This window comes from Macaca thibetana, chromosome 8, assembly GCF_024542745.1.
Source record: "Macaca thibetana thibetana isolate TM-01 chromosome 8, ASM2454274v1, whole genome shotgun sequence".
In the NCBI taxonomy this organism is placed as follows: domain Eukaryota; kingdom Metazoa; phylum Chordata; class Mammalia; order Primates; family Cercopithecidae; genus Macaca; species Macaca thibetana.
In genome coordinates this window covers 12,200,810-12,226,397 of record NC_065585.1, presented here as the reverse complement: position 1 = coordinate 12,226,397, position 25,588 = coordinate 12,200,810, and the positions used below count along the sequence as shown (strand labels likewise).

The window sequence follows — 25,588 nt, the reverse complement described above, 5'->3', positions numbered from 1 at the left end:
CCAGGCCTGTGTTCTTAAATGGAATTGTACTGAAGAGAAGCACAGGGCAGAAGAGTCTGCCAAGTTTTAAATAATGCCAGGAGATTACAATATTTCTTTGACTTCCTTTTGGTGTTAGGTTAGCTTTTAGAATCCCAACTCCTCTATATAGTTCATGTCTCTATTATTGATCTTACTCATACTTTTCTCCTACATTTTGTAACTTAGCTGGTTCACTGGACCATGTTTGAGGTTCTGCTGATAACTCTTCAGCAGAAGCAGCTCTTCATTTACTTGTTTGTTTATTGATGTATTAATTCATGTATAGCATGCAAAATATTCTATTTTAAAATAGCCTTTGTAACCTTCCACAAAAAAAGCTGTTATTAGTCAATGGTGAATCACATAACCAATAGTCTGGAAATATAGAAACTCAGATGTTATGAAATCTCTGGTCTGCCGTAAAATATTATCTTTCACCTACTTGCCAGACCTGGAGAACCAAATGAAGGTATTCCCTTTTAATTTCATTCATCCAAAAATTATTGAGTACCTGCTTTCTGCCAAGCGTGTAGTAGGTATATATTAAATAAAACAAGTAATGATAAAGTCTCTGTCCTCAAGGAGTTTAGAGTTTGGCAAGGAAAAGAAATGTATAAGCATATCCATGTGATGTAATGAGTAGTATAGTGGAGGTACATGTTAGTTACTCTTACAGCAGCTTGTGAGAGGTCTTGAAAGACAAGGGGAGATTAGCTAGGGGGCCCAGTGGGGAAAGGTCTTCTAGGAATAAGAAACAGCTTGAACATGGATATAGAGTTATTCATCTATGGATCTGACTAGCATTTATTGACTTTAGGAGGAAGCTTGTTTTATGGGTCAGACATTGAGTAAGGCATTTGGATATAATGGTGAGCAAAACCATACGTGGTCTCTGCCTTTCTGGAATGTCTAACGAGTGGGAGGCAGACAGCCATCAATCATTAATTCACACAGATAAATGAGAATTGTAACAGTGTGCCCTGCTGTGAAGGAGAGGGTGGGTCCCTGTGATAGCACGTAACATATGGGCCTGACTAAACTGGGACATCCAGAGATGTCTTAGTCCATTTGGGCTGCTATAAGAAAATACCATAAACTGGGTGACTTATGAACAGCAGAAATTTATTTCTCACAGTTCTGGAGGCAGGAAAGTCCAAGATCAAGGTTGTCACCAGATTTGGTGTCTGATAAAGGTATCACAGATGGCACCTTCTCACTGTGTCCTCACATGCTGGAAGGAACAAACGAGCCCCCTTGGGCCTCTTTTAAAGGGTACAAATCTCAATCATGAGTGTTCCACTTTCATGATCTAGTCATCTCCCAAAGGCACCACCTGCTAATACCGTTGCACTGGGCTCTGGGTTTCCACATGTGAATTTTGGCAGGTGGCATCCATACATTTAGACCATAGCAGGAAGGCTTTCCTGAGACAATGAGAATTAGGATGAAAACAGGTGAATGGTGGAGAGTTCACGCAGCAAACATTGGGAGAGCTGTGGGCCAGGAGACGGCCCAGATGAGCAAAGTCTGTGTTGGAGCACATGGTATCAGAGAGATTAGATTGGTGTATTCAGGGCATGGAATGAAGCAGGTGGTTCGTGAAGCATGGGGTGTGTGTGCAGAACTTAGGGTGGGTGGTGGCCAAATTATAGGGGCCTTATCAATCAGAACAGTGGGGACACTGAAGAGTTTTAAGCTGGAATGTCTGAGTTAGATGTGTGACTTGGACACCTTGTCAATGACCCAGAGCTTGGGAGTAGGAGTGGGGTGATTCCAGAGGCCCATCATTGATGACTGTGTCAATCTATTGGTTCTAGGTGTCACTGACTGTCAGAGGAACGAAGCAGGCCTGCAGTGTGACCAGAACGGCGAGTACCGAGCCAGCCAGAGGGACAGGGGCAGTGGGAAGGCCTTCTGTGTGGATGGCGAGGGGTGGAGGCTGCCATGGTCGGAAACAGAGGCCCCACTTGAAGACTCACAGTGTTTGAGTAGGTGCTGAAGGTGAAATCAGTCATGGTTCCTGGGGACTGGGGAGTGGTCTCAAGGGCTTTTTAGAAAGGGAGAGAAGCTGGAGGTGCATTTGTCTCCAACTTTTCATTTTGAAAAATTTTGATCTGTGTAGAAGTTGGACGAACCATAGGATGAACAAATACCCATCACCTAGATCCAAAAATTGTTAACATTTCACTATCTCTGTTTTTGAATCATTTGCTATGTAAATTCCAGATATCAGGAACCCTTACTTCTAAGTACTTCAGCATGCACAAGAGATGAATTTTTATATTAAAAGATCTGTGGAGGCTTCCATTCTTCTAGGCAGCTTGCCTTCACTAATCTAGTCAGCATTTTTTCCTCAGTAGGACGTTGTAGAGCAGCAGTCCCCAACCTTTTTGGTATCAAGGATCAGTTTCATGGAAGACAATTTTTCCACAGACCAGGGGTGGCAGGGTGGGATGGTTTCAGGAGGATTCAAACACATTACATCTATTGTGCATTTTATTTCTATTGTGATTACATTGTAATATATAATGAAATAATTATACAACTCACCATAATGTAGAATCAGTGGGAGCCCTGAGTTTTTTTCCCTGCAACTAGACGGTCCCATCTGGGGGTAATGGGAGACAGTGATAGATCACTGGGCATTAGATTCTCAAAGGGGCACGCAACCTAGATCCCTCACATACACAGTTCACAATAGGGTTTGCGCTCCTCTCAGAATCTAATGCTGCCACTGATCTGACAGGAGGCTGAGCTCAGGTGGTAATGCTCGCTCTCCCAATGCTCACCTCCTGCTGCGTGGCCCAGTTCCTAACAGGCCATGGACTGGTACCGGTCTATGGCGCAGGGGTTGGGGACTCCTGTTGTAGAAGATGTGTGTGCCAGGTCTTGTTCCGTATCTTAATTGTTGGGTGATCTAGAGCAGGTTGCTCAATCCCTCGGAACCTTAGTCTCCCCAGTAACTTTCAACATCAACCTATAATGTCAACAAACATGTATTGAGCTCTACCTTGTGCCACGTACAGTTCCTCAGTGAGATACTGGGTGGGAAAGTCCCAGGTGAACCATCAGATATTCTACAATACATAATGTGATGGGAACCAGAGGGACAGAAGGGAAAAGTATGTCCTGTGGGATCAGAAGTAGTTTAATCCCAATGGTGCCTTTACTGGCTGTCTTAGGCAAGTCACTCACCCTCAGCAGTTTCTTCATCCATAAAATGGAGACATCAGTTTCCACCCTTGTAAGGGTGTTGAGTGCTTTAGGAATGGGATACCTACCAGTGGTAATAAATGTCTCCGAGTAAGGCTCAGAAACAGTATTTGCCCTGTTTCCCTGTCTATTAAACTTGGAGGGAGGCTGAAACAGTCTGCAAGGTCCCTTATTCCTGGCATCTTCTCAATCTTTATGATCCTGTTCCACCTTTCCCTGGAGCCACCTGCCTCTGCTTGAGGTCTTGTGGCTGACCTTTGCACACTTGACAAGCCCGAGCAAGCCAGTCTCTTAGTATTTCTGTGTAAGGCGAGGGCCTAACATACATGGGTTTACTGTGTGCCAGGCATTTTATGGGTTTATCAAATTTGAATCCATGGTAGTCCTAAAAGGTAGATATTATTGCCAATATTTTAGCTGAGGAAACTGAGACAAAAATGTCTAAGCACTTCTCTTGGTTCCATAGTTAGGATAGAATATACCTATAATTTGAATCAGTGTATGTCAGACTACCAAACCTTTGTATTCTTCATTCCACCAATCTATTTCCACCTAGATTTACCTGCTTCCTCAATAAACATATCCTCACATGCACACACACATGCATGCATAGTCTGTCCTTCAGGGAAGCTGGTACAGCTCATAGGATAAAATATTAGTGAAAATCCAAGTGAGAAATTTTCATTTTCTAATTCTCAGAGCAATAATTTCCCTTCTCTAGTGAAGAGCTAGCAAGTCCTAAGAAGGGTGTGTGTGTGTGTGTGTGTGTGTGTGTGTGTGTGTGTGTATTCTTGAATAAATTGCAAATCCAATGAAAGTCTTATTTTTTTCCCAACATCCCTCTTCTTGGGCAGAAAAAACAGGGGAAGTACTACAGGAAAGTACTTGGAGAGATCAGTTAGCCAGATGCTTCACAAATGAAGGAGACTGTGTCCTTAGAGGAAACAACTTGCCCTGCAGCCCTGGTGATCACCGTCAGTCCTGGGATTATTGTCTTAAGTGCTCTGAGCTCTCTTTGCATCTCTGTCAATGGCTTGGCCTTGAGGATCGTCTTATGCAGTTTGTAGGGCATTTCATGGTGTATTCTGCCCATTGTTCAGGGCAGAAAGGATGGTTTAATCAGTGGCACCAGAACTGCTCAGGAGTCACAGCTCAGCTTTGGCAACTTTGATGATGCTTCCCTGAGGCACTGGCTTCTGAATAGCCTCCAAATAGAACTTCAGCATCTTTGGCTTCTTATGCAAAGCTCTGAGCTTAAGTTTCCCTTTCTGGATATGCCAGGGGATTTCTATGTTAATAAGCTGGGCTCTCACTGGGATGTCAACACGTCTCTTCTCAGAATTGCCTTTGAGAAGAACTTTCTCTTTGGGAGTAAAATTTTTAAGGCTTTTGTCCTTGAGGCTAGGTCTTAAGCAAGGGACTTATACCTCCCCAAGCAGGTACCTACCTGAGAGGAATTTGCTCCTCCCTCAGTCCTCTTGCCACTTCCTTTGTTCAGGCCTCTGCTGTTACCTGCATACTACTGCCATACCCGCCTAACTCATCTTCTTGCTTCAGTCCAACAGTTATTCTATGACGCTTCTAGTGCTGTTATTTAAAAGGAGATTCTGCTTATGCAATGCCCCTTAAAACTCTTCAGTAGTTCTTCATTGCTCTTGGGATAAAGCACCATTTGCAGTATCCCAGCCTCCCCTCTGGGCTCTAACCTCATTAGACGGTATTTTCCTTTGGTGCTAGAATTGTGTCTTATTTCTTGTTCTATTCCAGGGCCATAGGTATTCTTTGACAGAATGAACAAGTTGCTCTAGTTGTCTGGGATTCTTTGAAACGATTCCCTAAGGTCTTCAGGGAAGGAGATTCTTCTACCACCTCAATTCCTGTGGTCAATTTTACAAGCTCTGAGACTTAGGCAAGGTGTTCTGCAGGGGGCAGAGGGGCTTAGTACTGACTAGTGATTACTGTATACCATATACCATATACCATTCCATGCTATGTTATTTAGTCCTCACAGCCAGGAAACTGAAACTGTCAGAGGTTGCAAGATGTCCAAGGACACAGAGTTGGTGGTGGCATCAGAATTTGGGCTGAGGGCTCACTCCCAAGTTGGTGCCTCTCCCTGACTGCCTGCTGCCTCTCTCTCTGAAATCTCTCCTGCTGCAGCTTCCTGGCACTCCCTTTGATCTTCTGTTTCCTTTGTTTACTTGCAGAGTTAGTAGAAATATTTCCACCTTGCTCACTGGAAATATTTCCAGTTCATCTTGCCTTTAACTTTAGGTTCATTTTCCTAATTCTGATCTTTGTCGACCTATGCTGAAGATTTCATATACCACATCAAGTGCCTGAACCCAGGTATATACATGACGTTGGAACTGTGCCATCATAGTGTTATCTCCTGGTTTCCTGGTGTTGTGATGATGTTGTTAATCATTCGTTTGCCTCTCCCTCCTTCCCTCGTATTCTCCATCCCTGTCTCCCTCTATTGATTCAATATACAGGAAAGTAGTCTCTCTGTTACTATCCTGGCTAGTGAGGGTTCAAATATTATCAGAATATTGTCTTTTCCCTGGAGGGAGACGGGAACCTAAGTAGCCACAATAAACTATGCAAAAAATATGAAGAAATATTAATATATATTCTGCTTTAATGTTAACCTTTTATGCTTTCCTTAAGACATTTGTAAGTAGCCTTTAAGTATAAATTGGATAAATGGGAAATGATACTAACAGAATGTGTAAATCTGCAAACTGACTCCATTGGCATAATTCATTGGCAAATTGGTTCATGGATTGTTTCTGTTCTGCTCGGCCATGAGCTTCTTCACAGAATGCTGAAATGTGAAGATCTCTATCACCAAGGTGTCCCTTTTCTGAAAACCAGCAGATTCTCTGACTGAAGTGCTAAATGTACTGTATTTTTGGCAGAATTTAATTAGAAACTGAAAGACCTTTCAAATTTTATTTAGTCTCCTAGAATATTTTGAGCATCTGGTCTGTACCAATCAAGACTTAGGGACACTGTGATGAATATAACATGGCATTTGCTGGACTGGAGCTTGCTGTCTCTACAAATGAGCTACTAAGGAGTATAAAAATAAAAAAAGAGATGAGAGAGGAAGGACTGAGTGTGGGTAGAGCACATGAAATTGGCAACTTCAGCAGTTAACATATATGGGCCAGTTTGTAAAATCAGAATTCTTTTCTTTATCAACACTTTTGAAGACTTAAGAGCAGGCTGGGATCACAGGCCTGAGCCACTGTGCCTGGCCGAGTATGTCATTTCTTTTATATTAATGCTCACTTCTCTCAACCCAATCCCAAAAGGAAAAAACATTTTTTTCTGCACTTATTATGAAAGCTGAGAAAAGAACACTTTGGATGGCTTTGAATTTATTGACTTGATGAAAACCAATCTAGATATAAGTCTTCTTGATGACTATATAGATATGAGTCTTTTTAAATAAAGCAATGGATGTACCTAATTAGTGTTTGTATATAAGTTGATAATTGTGTTTGCAAAAATCCTGATACTCATGTGCCTTTGAGTTGTACGTAAGTCTTCCTTTTTGACAGTTACCTGTAAGACTACAAGATATTGACGCTCTTGGAAATTTGTGGCTTGGAAGATGAATCTCATTCCTTGAGAGTTACCTTTCTTTTTTGCTTTCTTTTTTGCTTGGTGAAGAATGAGTTCCAAGTCTCATCACCCCGAGAAATTGTATTTCTTCCTGCTCACTTGTCTAGTTTTATGAGCTGTGACTATGTTATTCCTATCAAATGGAACTCAAGTGTATTGATGGTAGCTAGGAAAACAGATGCTAATAAATCACTTAAACAATCTTAAAAATGCCTGAGCCACATGACATGTCTTCAGATTTACCTAAATACATATGCACATGTCTTTTAAAAAATAACTTACCTCATTTCAGAAAGAATTCAAGTTGTTTTACAGAAAGAAAGTGCCAGTAAAATAATTATATGATGTAATTAGCACTGAAGGATAGGGACAGAGAAATTTAAGTTTATATTATCAATGTTAATGAGAAGAAAAGAGTTGTAAGTACTAACATTAAGTTTCCACCTCACTTCATGACAATGAAGTAGAAGCAGGGAGAGCTGGTAAGTTGTAGCTCTAAGTATTAGCCATGCGGCAGTATGTTGGAGCTACCTTACAAAGGAATTGCTTTTCCTGGCACATTTGTGTTACCAAAAGCCACGAATGGGTAGTGACTTCCTGACCTAATAGTCTTTATGGCTTCTCTGCAGATGCCCTACACCTTTCCGAGTCAGATTTACTAAATCTGCTTTATTTTCAGTGATGCAGAAGTTTGAGAAGGCTGCAGAATCAAAGGTGATCTTCGATGCCAATGCTCCTGTGGCTGTCAGATCCAAAGTTCCTGATTCTGAGTTCCCTGTGATGCAGTGCTTGACAGGTGAGGAGTGGTGGGGAGATGTGCACTCAGAAGAAGGTGTGGAAATAAGCTCTGTTGAGAGTTGTCGAGACAAACCAGATCAAACTATTAAAATGATAATTTAAAAACATACTTTATCAAAAACACTATAAATGAATTGATTTCCAGAATGTATATTCAATGCATAACTTAATTGCAGAGTTGACAGTGTACCTACTGTATGCTATCCACATGGCACGTGTTAAGGGTGGAAATGAACAAAATTAGTTTGGCATGGATCTACACGTCCAGGTCAGGATATATATCTCCCTATTTTAACAGTGGGGCCAGAGAGGTGGCAATAAAGGCTGCCATTTATTGAGCATGTGTGTTTACGAGGATTAGCTCACAATCCCAAAGCCACCCATAAAGTAGCCATTGCTATCCTGAGTTACAAAAGAGAAAAATAAAGCTTTGAGAGTGTAAGTGACTTGCTCAATGACACAAAGCCAGCAAGGGTCAGGGCTTAAATTCAAACCCAAAGTAACAACGTCAAAGCCTACAGTCTTTTCTGTTTTAAATGATTTTATCTTTGGGGTGCACTAAAATCTCAGACTTCTCCACTATACAGTTCATCCATGTAACTCAAAGCTACTTGTATCCTAAAAGCTATTGAAATAAAAAATATTAAAAAATAATCTCATCTTTGATTATAGATTTAGGGGGTACACGTGCAGGTTTGTTATATGGGTATGTGGTATGCTGCTGAGGTTTTGAGTACGATTGAGTCCATCACCCAGGTAGTGAGCATAGTCGCAGTGGTTAGTTTTACAACCCTGTCCTCCTCCCTGTATTCCCCCCAGTAGTCCCCAGTGTCTATTGTGGCCCTTGAACCACTGCATTATGCCTCCCTCAGTACCCCCATGTGATGTAGTTATTAAGTAATTAACACTCTGAGTGTGAATCTGTTCTGGATATCAGCTTTGGTTATGGTGAGCACACTATAGTTTGTTTCACAAACACAGTGCAAGGCATGAAGTAGAAGCTGAAGAAAATGTTTGTAGAATGAGAGATATTGACAGGAATGGAGGGACAGAACCAAGTGGTCAAATGAATAGATGTGAGGAACCAGCACGAGGACAGTAGACTTGAGGGACAGCTTTGGCAGTTATTTGTCTCAACAAGGACTGTCATATACCTGCTCATCTGTGCACACACTGTGACACAGCTTAAGTTAGAAGGGCAGACAGGGTGTGACAGCTCACACCTGTAATCCCAGCACTTTGGAGGCTGAGGCGGGTGGATCAGCTGAGGTCAGGAGTTTGTGACCAGCCTGGCCAACATGGTGAAACCCCGTCTCTACTAAAAATACAAAAAATTAGCCAGGTGTGGTGGTGGGTGCCTGTAATCCCAGCCACTCAGGAGGCTAAGGCAGGAGAATTGCTTGAACCTGGGAGGCAGAGGTTGCAGTGAGCCGAGATCGCACCACTGCCCTCCAGCCTGGGCAACAAGAGTGAAACTCCCTAAAAAGAAAAAAAAAAAAAAAAAAAAAAAAAAAAGAAGGGATAGGAATGGGAAGCAAAAGAGGATGCAGAATCTTAGGGAGTGAGGCAAGCAGGGAAAACACGTCCATCTGTTCATATCCAGAGATGGTTTAGCCAACTGGGCCACTGAGTTCAGTGTCTAAAATATGCTGAGAGGAAACAGACAACAGTTTGAAAAAGAGAGCCGCATCAAGGAAGTCCAGCAAGATGCCATCCTGTCAGACAAACGAGAGCAGAGCAATCCGAGACAAGCAGTATTTGCAGGTTGGGTAGAGGTCCAGGCATCCAGCACTGTGTTAGTTTTCTCGGGCTACTGGGACAAAATACCCTAGACTGGGGGACTTAAACAACATAATGAATTTTCTCATAATTCTGGAGGCTGGAAGTCCAGGATCAAGGTGTTGGCAGAGTTGGTTTCTTCTGAGGCCCCTCTCCTGGGCTTATAGGTGACTCACTTCTCCCTGTGACTTCGCTTGGTCTTCCCTATGTATGTGTCTGTATCCTAATCTTTATTTCTCATAAGGACACCAGTCTTATTGGCTTAGGACCCACCCTAATGTTCTCATTATGCACTTAATTACTTCTTGCAAGACCCTAACTCCAAATGCAGTCACATTCTGTGGTGCTGGGGGTAGGACTACATGATACAGATTTTGAGTGTGAAACATAATTCAGCCTGTAACGAAAAATCAAGGTGGTTTTACGGTAGGTCAAAGGGCCATTTAAAGGGTAGGAAAATAAAGCCACTGAGTCAGTGAAGGGGTGGATATCATTTTTGGTGGGGAAAGGTAAGAAAACTGGTAAGAAAACTAAGTCATCTAGAGAACTAAACAGCATGATGGGGAATAGGGCGGAAATGTGGATTTTTGGGGACTTGAGGGGAAGCTATGATTGGGGCCATGGTAGGAACCCTGGTTCTAGTTCAGCACTTAACCAACCAGACAGACTCTAGGGTGCTCATCCTTCTAACACTGACCCAGAACTTTAATTGTTTTCTTGAATGAATTTGTCCCTGAGCCCGAAGTAGGGATCTGCTTGCCGTGAAGATTAGGTTAGTTCGGTTAAGGGGACAGGAGAACTTTAGAGCTATGAGCCAGTGGACCAGTAAGAATTATTTTCTTTGGAGCTGGGCACAGTAGCTCATGCTTGTAATGCCAGCACTTTGGGAAGCCAAGGCAGGTGGATGGAGACCATCCTGGGCAACATGGTGAAACTGCGTCTCTACAAAATAATGATAATAATAATAATAATAATGGTACTAATAATACAAAAATTAGCCAGGCGTGGTGGTACATGCCTGTAATCCCAGCTACTTAAGAGGCTGAGGTGGGAAGATGGCTTGAGTCCAGGAGGCAGAGGTTGCGGTGAGCCAAGATCGCGTTAATGCACTCCAGCCTGGGCAACAGAGCCAGACCCTGTCTCAAAAAAAAGTTTAAAAAAGAATTATTTTGGGGGGATTTCTGAATAAGCCAGGCAGTTTGTGGGTAAAATGACATCATCCACCTCTCAGTGCCTAGTTCATGAAGACATTACAGCCATACAATGCGAGATGAAAATCAAGAGATGATGAAACCCCCCAAAAGACCACCTTTGCACCCAAAATGTCATCTCAATAGAGCTGCAGTTTGTGAGATGTCCTGTTAGAGAAAGGGAAGACGTCTCCATCCCAGATACCAGTGGTTTTCCCTTGCCCTTCAGCTGGGCAGACACACTGGGGAGAGCTCAGGAATTGGATTGCAAAGGTATTCAAGTTACTGCATTACCCCCATCAGCCACAGACTGTGCTGATTCTTAGTCTTGGTGTTCCCATCCCTAAATTGACCTCTTACCGAATGCAAAAATCAGTATTAATAATATATGTGAAAGTGATTTGTAATGATAAATATGTAAGCATACACTTTTTCTCCTTGATTTACATTTTCTACCAAACCCTCCTATCCCTGATAAATCATTAATTGCCATCATTATTCATGAATATTACACAGTTGAATGCTTCATGCCTATCGTACAGTGTACACAAAAAGCAGCCGTGGTCCCTGCCCTCATTAAGTGCGTGGCCTCCTGTCATCCTGAGAGGGCACTCACTGTAGGAAGTGGGGATTCTATTCTGGCATTCAATCCCCTGCAGGGCTGCTGTCTGCTCCTCATGGAAATGGGACATAGCCTTGAACAAAGTTGTGATCTCAATGGATACCTAGGCTTGGCTCCTCATAGAGTAGAAGCAATTAAAATGTAAAAAAGGTTTAATTTCGGCAGATACAGCTTAGTAACTGTACAAGCTCTGAAGTCTGGCTACTTAGATTGCAATCCTAGCTCTGCCACTTGGTAGTTTTGTGACCTTGGTGAGTAAGTACCTGAATGGAGCTGTGCTTCAGTTCCTTAATGGTAAGATGGGGGATCGATGATTCAATACACTGAAAACACTTAACACTGCATGAGGTTCTTGGTATGTACTTAATAAATTGTGTGTTTATATATGTGCTTGTGGGGGTATATTTGGGGGGTGTATTTGGGTGTATATTTCTGTCTGTGTGTGTGTATTTGGAGGTGTGTGCATTCGAATGCATATTTGTATGTATTTGCGTGCATGTGTTTGAGTGTATTTGTGTGTGTATTTGGGTGTATGTGTATGTATTTGAGTGTGTATATGCTTGTGTGTGTATTTGTGTGTGTTTGGGTGTTTATTTGGAAGTTTGTGTTTATTTGGGTGTATATTTGTATGTGTGTTTGGAGCTGTGTAGGTGTGTGTGTGCTTGTGTGTATTTGAATGTGTATTTATGTATTTTTGTGTGTGCTTGTGTGGGGGGGCTTTTGTGTGTATATTTGGGTGTATATTTGTGTGTGTTTGTGTGTTGGGAGGTGTGTGTGCATGTGTGTGTATATTTCTGTATATTTGGAGGGAGTGTGTGTATTTGTGTATCCGCGCGCGTGTGTGTGTGTGTGTGTGTGTGTGTGTGTGTGTGTGTGTATGTGTTTGGGCATGTGGGGCAGGGGCAGGGGGATGTGTCTGGTCTGTCCTCAGCATCCCCCAGGAGAGCCAGGTGAGTGACTGTCCCATGGTGCTTTCAGATTGCGCAGAGGACGAGGCCTGCAGCTTCCTCACTGTTTCCATGACAGAGCCAGAGATTTCCTGTGATTTTTATGCTTGGACAAGTGACAATGTTGCCTGCATGACTTCTGACCAGGTGAGGTGGTTCTGCTCCTCCTTCACTCTAGGTCAGACGTGCTCTGAGGAATGGTAGCAGGCAGGTCAGGTGATGGAATGGGGTTGTCGAGAGCTGATCCTCTGTTACCTCCATTTCTTCAAAGCAGTGGGACTTTGGCAAGTTGAAGCTGCGATAGGCCAGGACAGAACCAAGATGAAGGTGGAATAAGAGGTGTCTGCCTGAGTCATGTGGATTCCTGACAAGTCAGTCAGGAGAGAACCGCCTGCCCCATCAGGCAGCGTGGCCCAGATGTGAGGGGGCCCTAAACACCACTGCCCCTTGAGGTCCAGACCCCAGCATGCCTTCCCATTGTAGAAATAAAACATAATTGTGGTTGCCCAGGCACGGTGGCTCACATCTGTAATCCCAGCACTTTGGGAGGCCGAGGTGGGTGGATCACTTAAGGTCAGGAGCTTGAGACCAGCCTGGCCAACATGGATAAACCCTGTCTCTACTAAAAACAGAAAATAGTTAGCTGTGTGTGGTGGTGGACACCTGTAATCCCAGCTACTGGGGAGGCTGAGGCAGGAAAATTGCTTGAATCCAGGAGGTGGCGGTTACAGTGAGCTGAGATCACGCCACTGCACTCCAGCTTGGGCCGCAGAGCAAAGACTCCATCACAAAACAAACAAAGAAACCCATAATTATGGTTTAAAAAGGAAAAAGAATAAATATTAGAACCACATAACATTGCTATTGTGTGAGTCAAAGCTTGTAGAGTACTGTCAGTTTCATGTGGTACCATCAAATTAGGATAATTAGCCCCTGTCCTCCTCCAGTGAAAAGCAGGAATCTCCTGTCTCCTAATTTCCTAATTCATAAACATGTGCAGATCTCCTTTCAACTCTCTGGTTTCTCATGAATTCTTCCAGAAAATTTCTATGTATTTATAATGGTATTTTTATTTGTTTGCATGCTATTATTTTATAATATATATTCTTTTCTACCTTGATTTTCTCATGATATTCGTCTTTATATAGAATCTTGAAAATTAACCTTATCCTTCTCATTGGAGTATATGAATCCATTTCATGGATGTATATAATTTACTTCGCATTCCTTCAGTGGAGGACGTGAAGATGTATAGCAGTTTTGCAACATCACCAGTGCTGGTGCATTTCATGTCCCTGTATCCATGTGCTTACATGTGAGACTGTCTTCATAAGTGACATTGCAGAAGGGTATAGAGGGTGGACCCCTGAATTTTAGGGCTCCTGAGCTAGGTTCTGTAGCTACAAGATACAGGGAAGAGGAAGGGAAAGGTCTTGGGTTCAAATCCTCCAGTCCTGCTACTTGCTTGTTGCTATTTAGTGCTTTGGAGCCTCAGATTCCCCATATGTTATAGGGATAATAATGGCACCCACATCACTGGATTGTTTTGAGGATTGAATAAGGTCCTACATGAAAAGGCTCACAGAAGAGTTTGGTCACAAAGTGAAGGCTCATTGACCATTGTTGTATGATCATTGTTGCTGTTAATATTATCATCCCCCATCAAGTCTGCAGAAAATTCCATCTCAAGCATTATTAAGGCTTCTCTCCAGGGCTGTGGGCTCTTGGTCCTAAGGTGTTGTGGTGGGGTGGCAATGGGAGGGCCTTGGTGCTTTGTCCTCAGTGATTGGCCACACTTCCCAATGCCAGGGCCCAAAGTCCTCCCAGCTCCTCTGCTTCTGGGCCAGGCTTGGGGTGTGGAGAGGGCTCTACCAGTGCTGGAGCCACAGCACGTTGGGTTTAGCCCCCTCAGGTCCATCTGGCATCTTTTTGTCCCCTGCCCCACCTGGCATGGTCACAGAAGGGCAAGGTCTCTTGGTACACAGGACCTCGTCTCGAGCTCTTTGCAGGTCTGCGGGAATCTCTTCTTTCTTTTTGCTCTCCAAGGCTCTTCCTCCTCTCCCCAGGCCATTGCCTCTTCAGTGAGTTCAGGCTTTCTGCAAAGCAAGAAGAGTTGTTGCCTTCAAATAGCCTTGCTATAGCCCCTGTCCTCCAAAAATTCCCACAGAAAACTCAAAATTTGGCAACCTTGAGGGGGAAGGCAAAATACTGGGAACAAAACACACCAATTTATCCTACCTCATCCACATAGCAAGACTGCTGGAAATAAGTCAGAAAGAGAGATCAGAGAGGGCTGAGAATGACAAGATCTCTGAAAGTCTGACTTCAGCATCTCCAAGCTTAAGAACCTTCCTCTACATACTCCCTGGATAGAAACTAAGTGTCTATAAGGTCTTTCATAGCCAGCTCCTGCCTCTCTCTCCTCTCCTATCACTCCCCCCTCGTAACTGACAGTCCAAAAATTACTGAATTATTGAACCTAGTTCTGAAAACACTCATGAAATTCTGGGTCTCTGTGTCTGCTGTTTCGTCTGCTTAAAATCAACCCTGTCTTGTTTCCATTTGGCAAACTTTTTTTTTTTTTTTTTTTGAGACAGAGTTTCACTCTGTTGCCCAGACTAGAATGCAATGGTACAATCTCGGCTCACTGCAACCTCTGCCTCCTGGGTTCAGGCAATTCTCCCGCCTCAGCCTCCTGAGTAGCTAGGATTACAGGCAGATGCCACCACTCCTGGGTAATTTTTTTTTTTTTTAATTTAGTAGAGATGGGGTTTCAACATGTGGGTCAGGCTGGTCTCGAACTCCTGACCTCAAATGATCCACCCACCTTGGCCTCCCAAAGTGTTGGTATTACAGGCGTGAGCCAGCATGCCTGGCCTGGCAAACTCTTATTCATATCTCAGAACCTTAGTCAGATTTACTTTTTATGGGAAACTTTTCTAGCTTCTCTTTCTCCATAGAATCAATTGCTCCTTCCTCTCTAATTACCTCTTCTCTAATTATGTGTATCTTTGCAGCTAACACTCTGGGCTGCAAGTTACTGCTTATATGTCCGTCTCCTCCAATAGACCAGGAGAAACTAACTTACCTTTGTAGCCCCGGTGCCGAGCTATGGTTAGGGTTGGATGAATGTTTGTTGGATTGAATTATTAAAAATCTCAGGATAATAATGCAGCATCTTTCCATCTCCAGAAACAAGATGCACTGGGGAACTCAAAGGCCACCAGCTTTGGAAGTCTTCGCTGCCAGGTCAAAGTGAGGAGCCGTGGTCAAGATTCTCCAGCTGTGTATTTGAAAAAGGGTAGGTTGGTTGGGCTCGTTGGCTCAGGGCCACAGTAGCTTCACACGATCTTGTTTGGAGCTGGTTTCCGGCAGGTGCATGTTGGGAAGAGCCAGACTGTCCCCCTCCCCACTCCAACTCGGAGCCTGGCTTCTCTGAGCTCCGTTCTTTGGCAGATTCAGCACAGCACGCTCCTCATGCAGGCACTGATCTCCCCTGTGACTGCAAAGGGATTTCCACATTATTCTCCTTTGTGCCATCAGATTTGATCCCATTGCAATCTAGCAGGGATTGAGAGCCTCATTCTGCAGGCAGAGCTAAGTTGCAGAGTGGACACATAGCTATGAAGTGAAGGATCATGGCAGAACCCGCTGAGTTCAGCCTGTGCCATCCGGAAGGCCCACGTGACCCATGAGGCTGGGTAAGCCGCTCGCTGGGGCCTGGGTGCTGGGCTCCCAGCAGCCACTCCTCCCAGGCTTCCTGATTCATAGAGCTTCTCCTTCTCCTCACTTTAATCTCTACCCTCCCAGGATGTTTTCCTCCCAGCGAACCCAGGCTCTGTCAGGTGCAGACCCTGAGTCAGTAAATCATTGGCATCAGGCCGAAATCTAGCTTTGCTAATCACCTCTTAGAGAGTGCCGGTGCTGCTGGTCCGGGGACCACGCTTTGAGTAGCAAGCTGTGTAGTACCGTATAGTTTACAGCTTCCTTTCTCATTCATCTTTTCATTTCACACTCATGGAAACTCTTGGAGAAAGGCACAAAGGGGATCCCATTCCCCATGTACACACGAGGAAGTGCTCTAGGCCGCTGCTAGCACATGGGAGAGGCAGGAGCTCTTTCCCTGGAATCCCGGGGTCTGCGCTCGCTGTTCTGCCCCACCCTGCCCACCTCCTGCCTCCTCTCCAGTGAGTGGAGAGGAAACATGCCAGCAAGGCATGCTCTGGGCCTTGTCCTCTGGGCCACAACCAGGCTCTGCCCTGTGCCCTGTGGCTCCGTCATAGCTGTTAAGGGCTGCAGAGCGAGGGAGGACGGTGGGGCCCTCCTGCCTGTGCGGAACCCCTGGTCTGACACCTATGAGCTGCGTGGTCTTGGGCCTGTTCCTTGACATTCTCGGCTTCGGTTTCCTCCTTAGTAAAACAGGAGTCATGGTGGACCAAGGTCAGCGGCGGATTGGAATGAGGTGACAAGTGTGAAGCTGTTAGGACAGGGCCGGGCTCATGAGGAAAGCTCAGCGAGTGTAGAACATTTCTGTAATCATCTTTGTTCCTGCTAAAAGTTTCCTGAGGGCCCGAGGCCGTGGCTGTGCACCAGATGACAGCCAAACGGGGCTCGACCTGGGACTTGGGGGTTAGGTGAAGGGGAGTACAGGTGTCACTCTCTGAGGTTCGTAACTCAGGGCAAGTGGCTTGGGGATTCCAGCGGCTTCAGACTTGTGCCAGAAAAAGCAGCAAGTGGAGACAATGCCACAGCTCAGGCCCAAAGCTGCTCTGACCTTGGTAGCAATTGCGAGCCCACAGCAGGGACAAGTGTTTGTGTATTTTTCCCTCTGGTCCTCTTTCACCTAATGCCTTCGTCCCCACTTCACAAAGAGTTTGCCTGGGAGATTGGAGTCTGGCAGAGCTCGGCTCTCTCTAATCTATGACCAGGGTCACTAGGATTTCTCTAATGTAGTGACCAGGGTCACTCGGATTTCTGCCACAGTCTTCGTTCCAATTATTTTTAATATCCTGTTTTTCTTTTTAAATAACAAAACATAAGGATTATTTTCTAAAAATCCAAATCAAAGTAGAATAGTAACCCCTACCCAAAATGTCCTTTAAAGTAATAGCTTGCTTGCCCTTTTATGACATCTGAAAAAATACAATTGTATTGTATTTCTGTTTAAGTGTTTGGTTTTTTTTTGTTTTTTTTGTTTTGTTTTGTTTTTTTGTTTTTTAATATCACACAGAAAGTCCTGGTGTTTGTTATTTTTATTTTTCCTTTTTGTCTCCTGAAAGTTTATACTTTGGGGGAAAACTACAAAGGAAATTAGGAAAATTCCTTGTTGCCAAACTAAATCAAGGGCAGAACTGTGTTTTGCTTTTTTTGGTTTGTGTTGCTTTTTGATTTAAAGCAGAAGTTGCACCAGGCGGCCATTCTAGCTCTGGTGGAATGGAGGAGGAGGGGGAGGAGGAGTAAGTTAGGTCTGGTTTCCAACTCCTGCCTTCCTCTTCCTGTCTCTGTCTCTGATCAGGAACAACTTCTTTACTTCACTCGAAACTCAGTTTCTCCTCTGTAAAATGGGACTATGTCACAACCGAGGAGGACAGGCCACAGTTTCTGAAAGTCGCCCACACATGTCATCAGCTCCCAGTGGGTAGTTAATCATGTCCGTTCCCATCCCTGACCTTCAGTAACCCGGAAGGTGGGACTAAAGAAAGGGCCTGAGTCGCAGAGCTTGATCTGACACCCAATACCCTCTGCTGCCTACTCCCACTTAATGACTGTGGCTTTCAACTTGGGGGATGAGCCGTGGGTCTTTCAGAATCAAAGGATGTCAGTGCCCAAAGGTTCTTTAGAGGTTGTCTAGCCCAACCCCTCATCTCACAGATGAGGTCTAGGAAAAGGAACCATCTTACTCCATGTGACATCAAAGTGGAACCTCCCCTGAGTCTGAAAGGCCTTCCTGGCCTGCTTCATTGTCCAGGCCTCTACCACGGCGGTGCAATAAGCACTTTTGTAGGCACTATGGATGCATCTGTGAGCAAAACAGAATCACTGATTGACAGAGGAATTGATCCAGCAATAAGATCGTCTCAGAGGGCAGTAAGTGCTTGGATGAAAATGAAACAGGACGAGGAGGTAAAGATGGGTATGAGCTGCTTCAGGGTGGTCAGGGAAGGAATCACAGAGGAGGGGACATTGGAACTGAGATCTGAAGGATGAAAAGCAGCCCACCAGCCAGGCATGGTGGCTCACACCTGTAATCCCAGCACTTTGGGAGGCCGAGGCAGGCAGATCATGAGGTCAGGAGATCGAGACCATCCTGGCTAACATGGTGAAACCCCGTCTCTACTACACATACAAAAAATTAGCCGGGCATGGTGGTGGGCACCTGTAGTCCTAGCTACTGGGGAGGCTGAGGCAGGAGAATGGCGTGAACCAGGGAAGTGGAGCTTGCAGTGAGCCAATATTGTGCCACTGCACTCCAGCCTGGGCAACAGAGCGAGACTCTGTCTCAAAAAAAAAAAAAAAAAAGAAAAGATAGAAAAGAAAAGCAGCCCACCATGCAAAGGTCTCGGGGTAGGTGGTCCTCTCTGCCACCTGCCCTATGTGGAAGATATCAAGGGGAACTGAGATGTGGCCCTGGACTCCACAGCAACACCGTCCAATGAAACCTTTGGCAGTGATGGAAATGGTCTACAGATCTGCGCCGTCCATTAGTTACTCATGGCTATTGAGCATTTGGAAGGTGGCTATTGCAATATTAACTTTGCTTAACTGACATTGATATTTAAATAGTCTCATAAGGCTATGATTATGGCATCAAACATTGGAGAATCACATGCTGTAGGGGAGGCCGACTCTCTCAAGTAGCTTAAATACAGGGAGAGAGAGAGTAGAGGCTTTAGTACAGTCACAAATGGAATGTATGAGAGATCAAGGGAGAGAGAGATGAATTCTAACTGTACAAATGCAGAGATGGACCCTTCAAATAAAGCTGGGTTTTGGTGAAGAGTGGATTTGCGTTTGAGGCAGAAGGGACTGAGTGAGCCAATGCTTGGAGGGAGAACATGCTGACGTTTTGGAGATATGTAAAACACCTGCTGAGCATAAGTTAAGTGGCAGGCTCGTTGTTGTTCAGCCCTTTTATATACAGTCTACTTTTTTTTTTTTTTTTTCGAGACGGAGTTTCACTCTGTTGCCCACACTGGAGTGCAGTGGCGGGATCTCGGCTCACTGCAACCTCTGCCTCCCAGGTTCAAGGGATTCTCCTGCCTCAGCCTCTCGAGTAACTGGGACTACAGGCATGCATCATCACACCTGGCTAATATTTGTATTGTTAGTAGAGACGGGATTTCACCATTTGGCCCAGCTAGTCTTGAACTCCTGACCTCAAGTGATCTGCCCGCCTCAGCCTCCCAAAGTGGTGGGATTACAGGCATGAGCCACTGTGCCCGGCCCCAGTCTATGTTTTCTCATCTGTTCAATGTTCGTGAGGATTACTTATTATCATCCTCATTGTACAGACGGGAGGCTTGGGAGGCTGAGGATCCAAGGAATTAGGACCTTCCTTGGCAGGGTGCCCTCAGATCTGTTTGATCTGAAGCTCGCGCTCTTGGGTCTCACACTGAAAACCTCTCTACGGCCTCCAGGTGTATGAGTCAGATAAGATGTGGTGATCTGCCAGGCTGACAGGAGGTCAGAGTGGTGAAGGGCACAGGCCCTGGTGCCCTGTCCACCACCCACCGGCGTATAAACCTGAGCCAGACAGTTCGCATGTCAAGACTTTTCCCCAAATGGAAAATGGGCATAAGAATGGGGCAGACATTTAGGCTATAGTGCTCTATATATCTATCCCTGGAAAATCTCATGTTTGCAAAAATGATGCTCTAAAATTAACAGGGCTGATTTGAAAACTAGAGTTAGGGACAGGAAACTCAAACCATGCCACTTTTAGGTAGACCAATGGAAAAAAAAATTAACAATTCTACTTGAAAATGCTAGAACAGTTTTGAAAAAGATGTGTTGAATTCATAATAAAGAAATGCTTCTGAAAATGTAAAAGGGCAAGGTAGCTTGATGGGGGAGGGTGTAAGGAAGGGTTGAGGCTGCTAAGTTATGGAGACAAGGGCTGCTTGCACAAAGGGAAGGGAAAACTCTGCAGTCATAACTTTGAAGACAGCCCCTGGATGGGGTCAGTCTCAGGCAAGAGGAAGAATGTGGGATCATGGGTATTGTGTACAGTCCTGAGTTCTTGCAGTTTGCTGCTTTCAGCTGCATTTGTTTACACAGCATTTGTTTGATGATGTTTGATGGCACAAGGCAATGACATGCTGAGAAAACTGTAGATAGTGCAAGCAATGTGACTTCAGCATTACAGTGGCCAAGCTTCCCTACCACGTGTTTAAACTAATTTGTGTGACAAAAGCACATGTGATAGCAGGGCAGTGAAAATCAAATGAAACCATGTAGGTAGAGCATGTGGCACAGGGTCTGTGTATATACTTATGGCTCAATACATATTTGCTGGTAATAATAAACATAAAAATATATGGCCATTTTTCTACACATACCCTTTGGACCCTTGAAGATGTGATGGGCATTTGTCCCGTCTCCTGGGTCTGGGGCCATGGCCTTGGCTGGCTCTACCCTCTTCATGCACAGGCATATCCAGAAGCTTTGTGGCATGGAGAGCAATTCGTCTTGGCCCACACGCCACCTCAAGCACAGTTGCAGCTAAGTCAACAAACTGTCCTACGAGATCAGTAAGCTCTGTCCAACCCTGCCATGTTTTGAGGTCTTTTAAAATTTTGTTCTGCCTTTCCCCCAGGCCAAGGATCCACCACAACACTTCAGAAAAGCTTTGAACCCACTGGTTTCCAAAACATGCTTTCCGGATTGTACAACCCCATTGTGTTCTCAGCCTCAGGAGCCAATCTGACCGATGCTCACCTCTTCTGTCTTCTTGCATGTGACCGTGATCTGTGTTGCGATGGCTTCGTCCTCACACAGGTCCAAGGAGGTAATGTTGGTGGTGAGGGCCAGGACCTAACAAGGGATGGGGAACACACAGGAATGCAGAAGCCAGGACACACAACGTGGCGCTGCATGGGGTGTACAGTGTGAGTGCCTACACCCAAATAGAAGGCAATAGTCAAGTACACAATACACACATGGTACTCACATTCACGTTCCACGTGTTATACACTGTGCTGTCCCCTTCACCTTGTAATACTGGTTTATTCTTTTCTGTTATCTTTAAGAGACATATTGCAAGCTCCATTTGACACACTGAGAAACTAAGGCTCAGATCGTTTAAATCATTTGCTCATGGTCAGACACCTTGAAAAGTGATAGAGCCAGGATTTGACCCAAGTTGTGTCTTCTACAGCACCTTACTGTCACTTGTGAAGCTGGGACTGGACATATTCGGTCAAAAAATGTTAGCTCATTCTTACTTCCCACCATCAGTCATTCAGCAATGATCTATTGATTGCCCACTCACCAGGTCCTGTGATCAATATGCCTATCATTTTCAATAGTATTTCAGCAATGGAGATGCGCTTCTGTTTATGGAAATAAATTCATGTACTCAGCAGTGTGGCCTAGTGGTTGAGAAGGGACTTTGGTGTTATGGACCTGGGTTCTAGTCACTGCTGTCACTTTCTGGCTGTGTGATCTTGGACAAGTTACTTAAACGAAGTTGTACTTCCTTTGTTTATAAAATACAGATAATAATACTTTATATTGGACTACTTGTTATTAAGATAATGAGTGCAAAATGTTGCATATAGATTTGGCTCCTGGTGTGCCACTGATTGACTAAAAGGGTCTTAACTGTTTTATATGAAAACCAATCCTATTTCTCCTTAGCAGCATCAAACTGTGACTGTTTTATATGAAAACCAATCCTGTTTCTCTTAGCAGCATCAAACTGTAAGCCACTATGTGACTAGTCACATTAAATTTATGAAAAATTCTAAAGATTAGAAAAAATTGGAATAGTCTGATATATCTTGTTATGGTTCTCACTTAAGTCAACAGGAGACTCTAACTGATCACCATATATGTGCAATTGAATGTGCTAGGCATTAGGAACAGATAAAAAGGACTTAGGGTCTGGGGGGAGAGGCAGTGTATACCGTGAAAGGGGAATAAATGGCCTTTACTCATTTATTCATCCCTGCTTGCATTCAGCAAACATGTGTGGAGCACTGCTCAGCATCAGGCTTCAGAACTAGGCAGTGTGCGACGCAAATACCTGATGAGGTAGAGACATAGAAGCCTTGAAGTGTGAAGGAAGGGGATAACAAGAGGAAGGTCAGGGGAGGCTTCCAGGAAGAAGAGGAACTTGGGCCAGGTTTTGTGGGATGAGCAGTATTTAGATGACAGAGTGGGAGGATTTGGTTCAGAGTGGGTATCCTTGTGAGCTGAGCTACAGACAGAGAGACCCCAGGTTTTCTGAAGACTATTAACTGAGACATGGAGTTGATCAGGAGGCAGGTGTTTTTTGGTTTCACCTCCAGGACTGCTGCTGCCTCCAGCATCTACACAATATCCCCACCAGGCTCAGGGTAGAGGGTGTCTCCTTCTGAGAAGGACTAACCTTGCCTCCTGGGTACACGAGCCCCTTGTCTCACCTTTGCAGGGCCATGCCTAATACAATATGGATGTTTGTCCTTCATCTCATGTTGAAATGTGACCCCCAGTGTTGGAGGTGAGGCCTAGTGGGAGGTGTTAGGTAACAGGGTTGGATTTCTCATGGATGGCTTGGTGCTGTCCTCTTGACAGTGAGTGAGTTCTTGCAAGATCCTTAAAAGTGTATGCCACCTCCCCCTTTGTCTAACTCCTAATCTCCTATAACATGCCTGCCCCCCCTTCACCTTCTGTCATGAATGTAAGTTTCCTGAGGCCTCACCAGCAGTAGATGCCAGCACCATGTTTCTTGTACTATCTGCAGAATCATGAGCCAATTAAATCTCTTTACTTTATAAATTACCCGGCCTCAGGTATTTATCTATAGCAATGCAAGAACAGCCTAGTACAATGCCCCTGCCCTCCTCCCTGCTCTCCCCCTGTCACTAACCCAGTGTTTTCCAGGGCTCCCCATCAGCAGGCAGGTACAGTGTTCTTAGCCCCTCTCCCTTCTTAAAATCCAAAACATGCATGGCCCCACTTGACCTCCGACCTTCCCTTGAGTGCCTCTCCGGTTGCTCTCCTTCTCTACCACAGCCAAACCCTATAAGCTGAGATCCTGTCTCACCCCCAAACGGCTTCTACCAGATATCCAGTCACCAGGGGCATCTTCTGCTCCTCCATAGGCCTGTTGTCTCTGGCAGCTGTCACTATTTCCTGCTGTCCAGTTCTTTCGACCTTCCTCTTTCGAAAGAGGTCTTTTTTCAACATCTCCTCTTCTGACCATCCTCTCCTGACCTCCAAGATGCCCTTCTCTTGCTACTTAAACTACCCCTTCTCATCTCTTTCAGCTTTCTGGGTTGAATCCTTAGATGACCTTTGGGACCTTTGATAGGTCCCACCTCTACCTCTTGTGGGTCTTTGTTCTGGGTGTGACCTCTCTGCAGAGATGAGTGTATGCACATCCATACACTCATCTGCTGTCCGGATATACCCTCTTGGACATCCGTTAGGAATCTCAAAGTCAAATGAATGGGTAGATTTTACCCTAAACCAGCCAATCTCAGTGAAGGGCACCTGAGCCACAGACCTGGGATCATACTGAATGCCCGACAGCCCCCTTCCCTTCTGTGAAGCTGTCACTCCAATTTCCTGTTGCTCTCTTACTATCATGTTTGAGACCGAAGTGTATTCCATCCCTGTCACCACAGTCTGCATTTAGGCCTGTATTATTATTTTCTTGGCACCTGTACCAGTCTCTTAATTGGCCTCTCACCACCAACCCCCACATACTTGACTAGATGCCCCTTCCTCCAAGTCATCCTATTCAACTTTAAGCTCTCCTTGTGATTTCCTCCTCCTGGAGTACTATTTTGTCCCTTCTCTTTGTATCCAGGTTCACATATCCAATCTCCCTGGTGGATTCAAACTCCCCAGGCTATGAAAGAGTTATTTATCCTCAGCCTTTAGGACAGCCATGCTCACTGTAGTTGCAGAGGAATGCTACTGAATAGGGCAGACCCCAAAGTGGGGAAGTGATCTGCCTGATGCCCACATTCTAGTGGTCAGCAAAGTGGAACTTGGCTTTCCTGACTTATGGCATAGACGCTTGTGCTCTACTCCCCCTCCCACTCCCGCCGTCTCCACCTCCTCCTCTCAGATCCAGAGGGAGAAAAGGATAATTGTTAATTGCTAGACTCTGAAGACAAGTGAATATTGCATTGAAAACATATAATAAATGTTTTGCCCTATTCGGAGAGATAAATTAAGACTTCCCCAAATCTTGAATCATGTGTAGGTTTAAATGAGGTAAAGATAAGAGGGAAGGTGATGTTAAATGGAAAGAATAGCTTATGCAAAGGCCCTGTGGGAAGAGGATGCAGGATAAAGAAGAGAAGGCTAGAGGAAGTCGTGGTCCCTGGAGCAGAGAGTACAAGGCCAGAGGTTTAGGAGGCAGGAGGGAGAGGCCAGGCCACAGTGAGGAGAACATTTTAGGTGGCATGAATAGTTGTTTTTATTGTAATAACAACTGGAAGCCACTGAATGTTTTAAGCAAGGAAGTGTCATGATCAGATTTGAACTTGGACATGAGTGCTTGCCATGTCATGGCTTGAGTGTGGAGAAGGTTGTGGCTGGGGGTCAGAGTAGATGCAGAGATGAGTTAGAAACTGCCGCAGTAGTCCAGGGAAGAAGGTATGATATCCTGGGCTAGGGCTGTTGAAGTGGAGACGGGGAATGGAAGACAGATTCAAAGCATCCCCAGGAGGCAAATTCAATAGGACTTTGAATTTGAGGATTGAGGAAGAGATGTCAATGATTGTTCTTGGGTATCTAACTTGTTCACCTGTTGTGTGGCAAATGAAAGAGATTGGATGTCCAATTTGGCGATGGAAGAGGGAGATTTAGGAAGGCCATGGGTTCATGTGGGGTATACTAAGTTTGAAGTGACTTTTGAGACATTCACAAAATGTCAGCTGAGTTTTTAGATGCAAAGATCCAGAGCTCAGAAGGGAAGTGTGGATGGAAGATATAAATGTGTAAATTACAGCTTCGAGTCGGTATCAAAGGTCTGGGTATGAATGCGTTTTTCTAGGAGGAGGGTGCAGAATGAGGAAATATAGAGGGGATGGAGCTGATCTTGATGAGCAAACTACATAACAGGTAGAGAATCTGCAAAGAGATAGAGAAGGAGCAGCCAGACAGGGAGGAGGAGACGGGAATAGTGGATCCTCGCGAAAGCTAGGGTAGGAGAGGGTGGCATGGTG

The 25,588-nt window shown here is 44.7% G+C and overlaps 1 protein-coding gene across 1 annotated transcript in view; it reads left to right on the top strand.

The window, feature by feature from the left end:
• Window positions 1–25,588, top strand: part of TG (thyroglobulin) — a 273,073-nt gene that overhangs the window by 55,922 nt on the left and 191,563 nt on the right. The window contains exons 22-26 of the mRNA XM_050800313.1: window positions 1,839–2,009; window positions 7,547–7,663; window positions 12,235–12,350; window positions 15,396–15,504; window positions 21,019–21,210. Coding sequence (XP_050656270.1) covers window positions 1,839–2,009; window positions 7,547–7,663; window positions 12,235–12,350; window positions 15,396–15,504; window positions 21,019–21,210 — 705 coding nt within the window. The remainder of the gene's footprint in view (window positions 1–1,838; window positions 2,010–7,546; window positions 7,664–12,234; window positions 12,351–15,395; window positions 15,505–21,018; window positions 21,211–25,588) is intronic.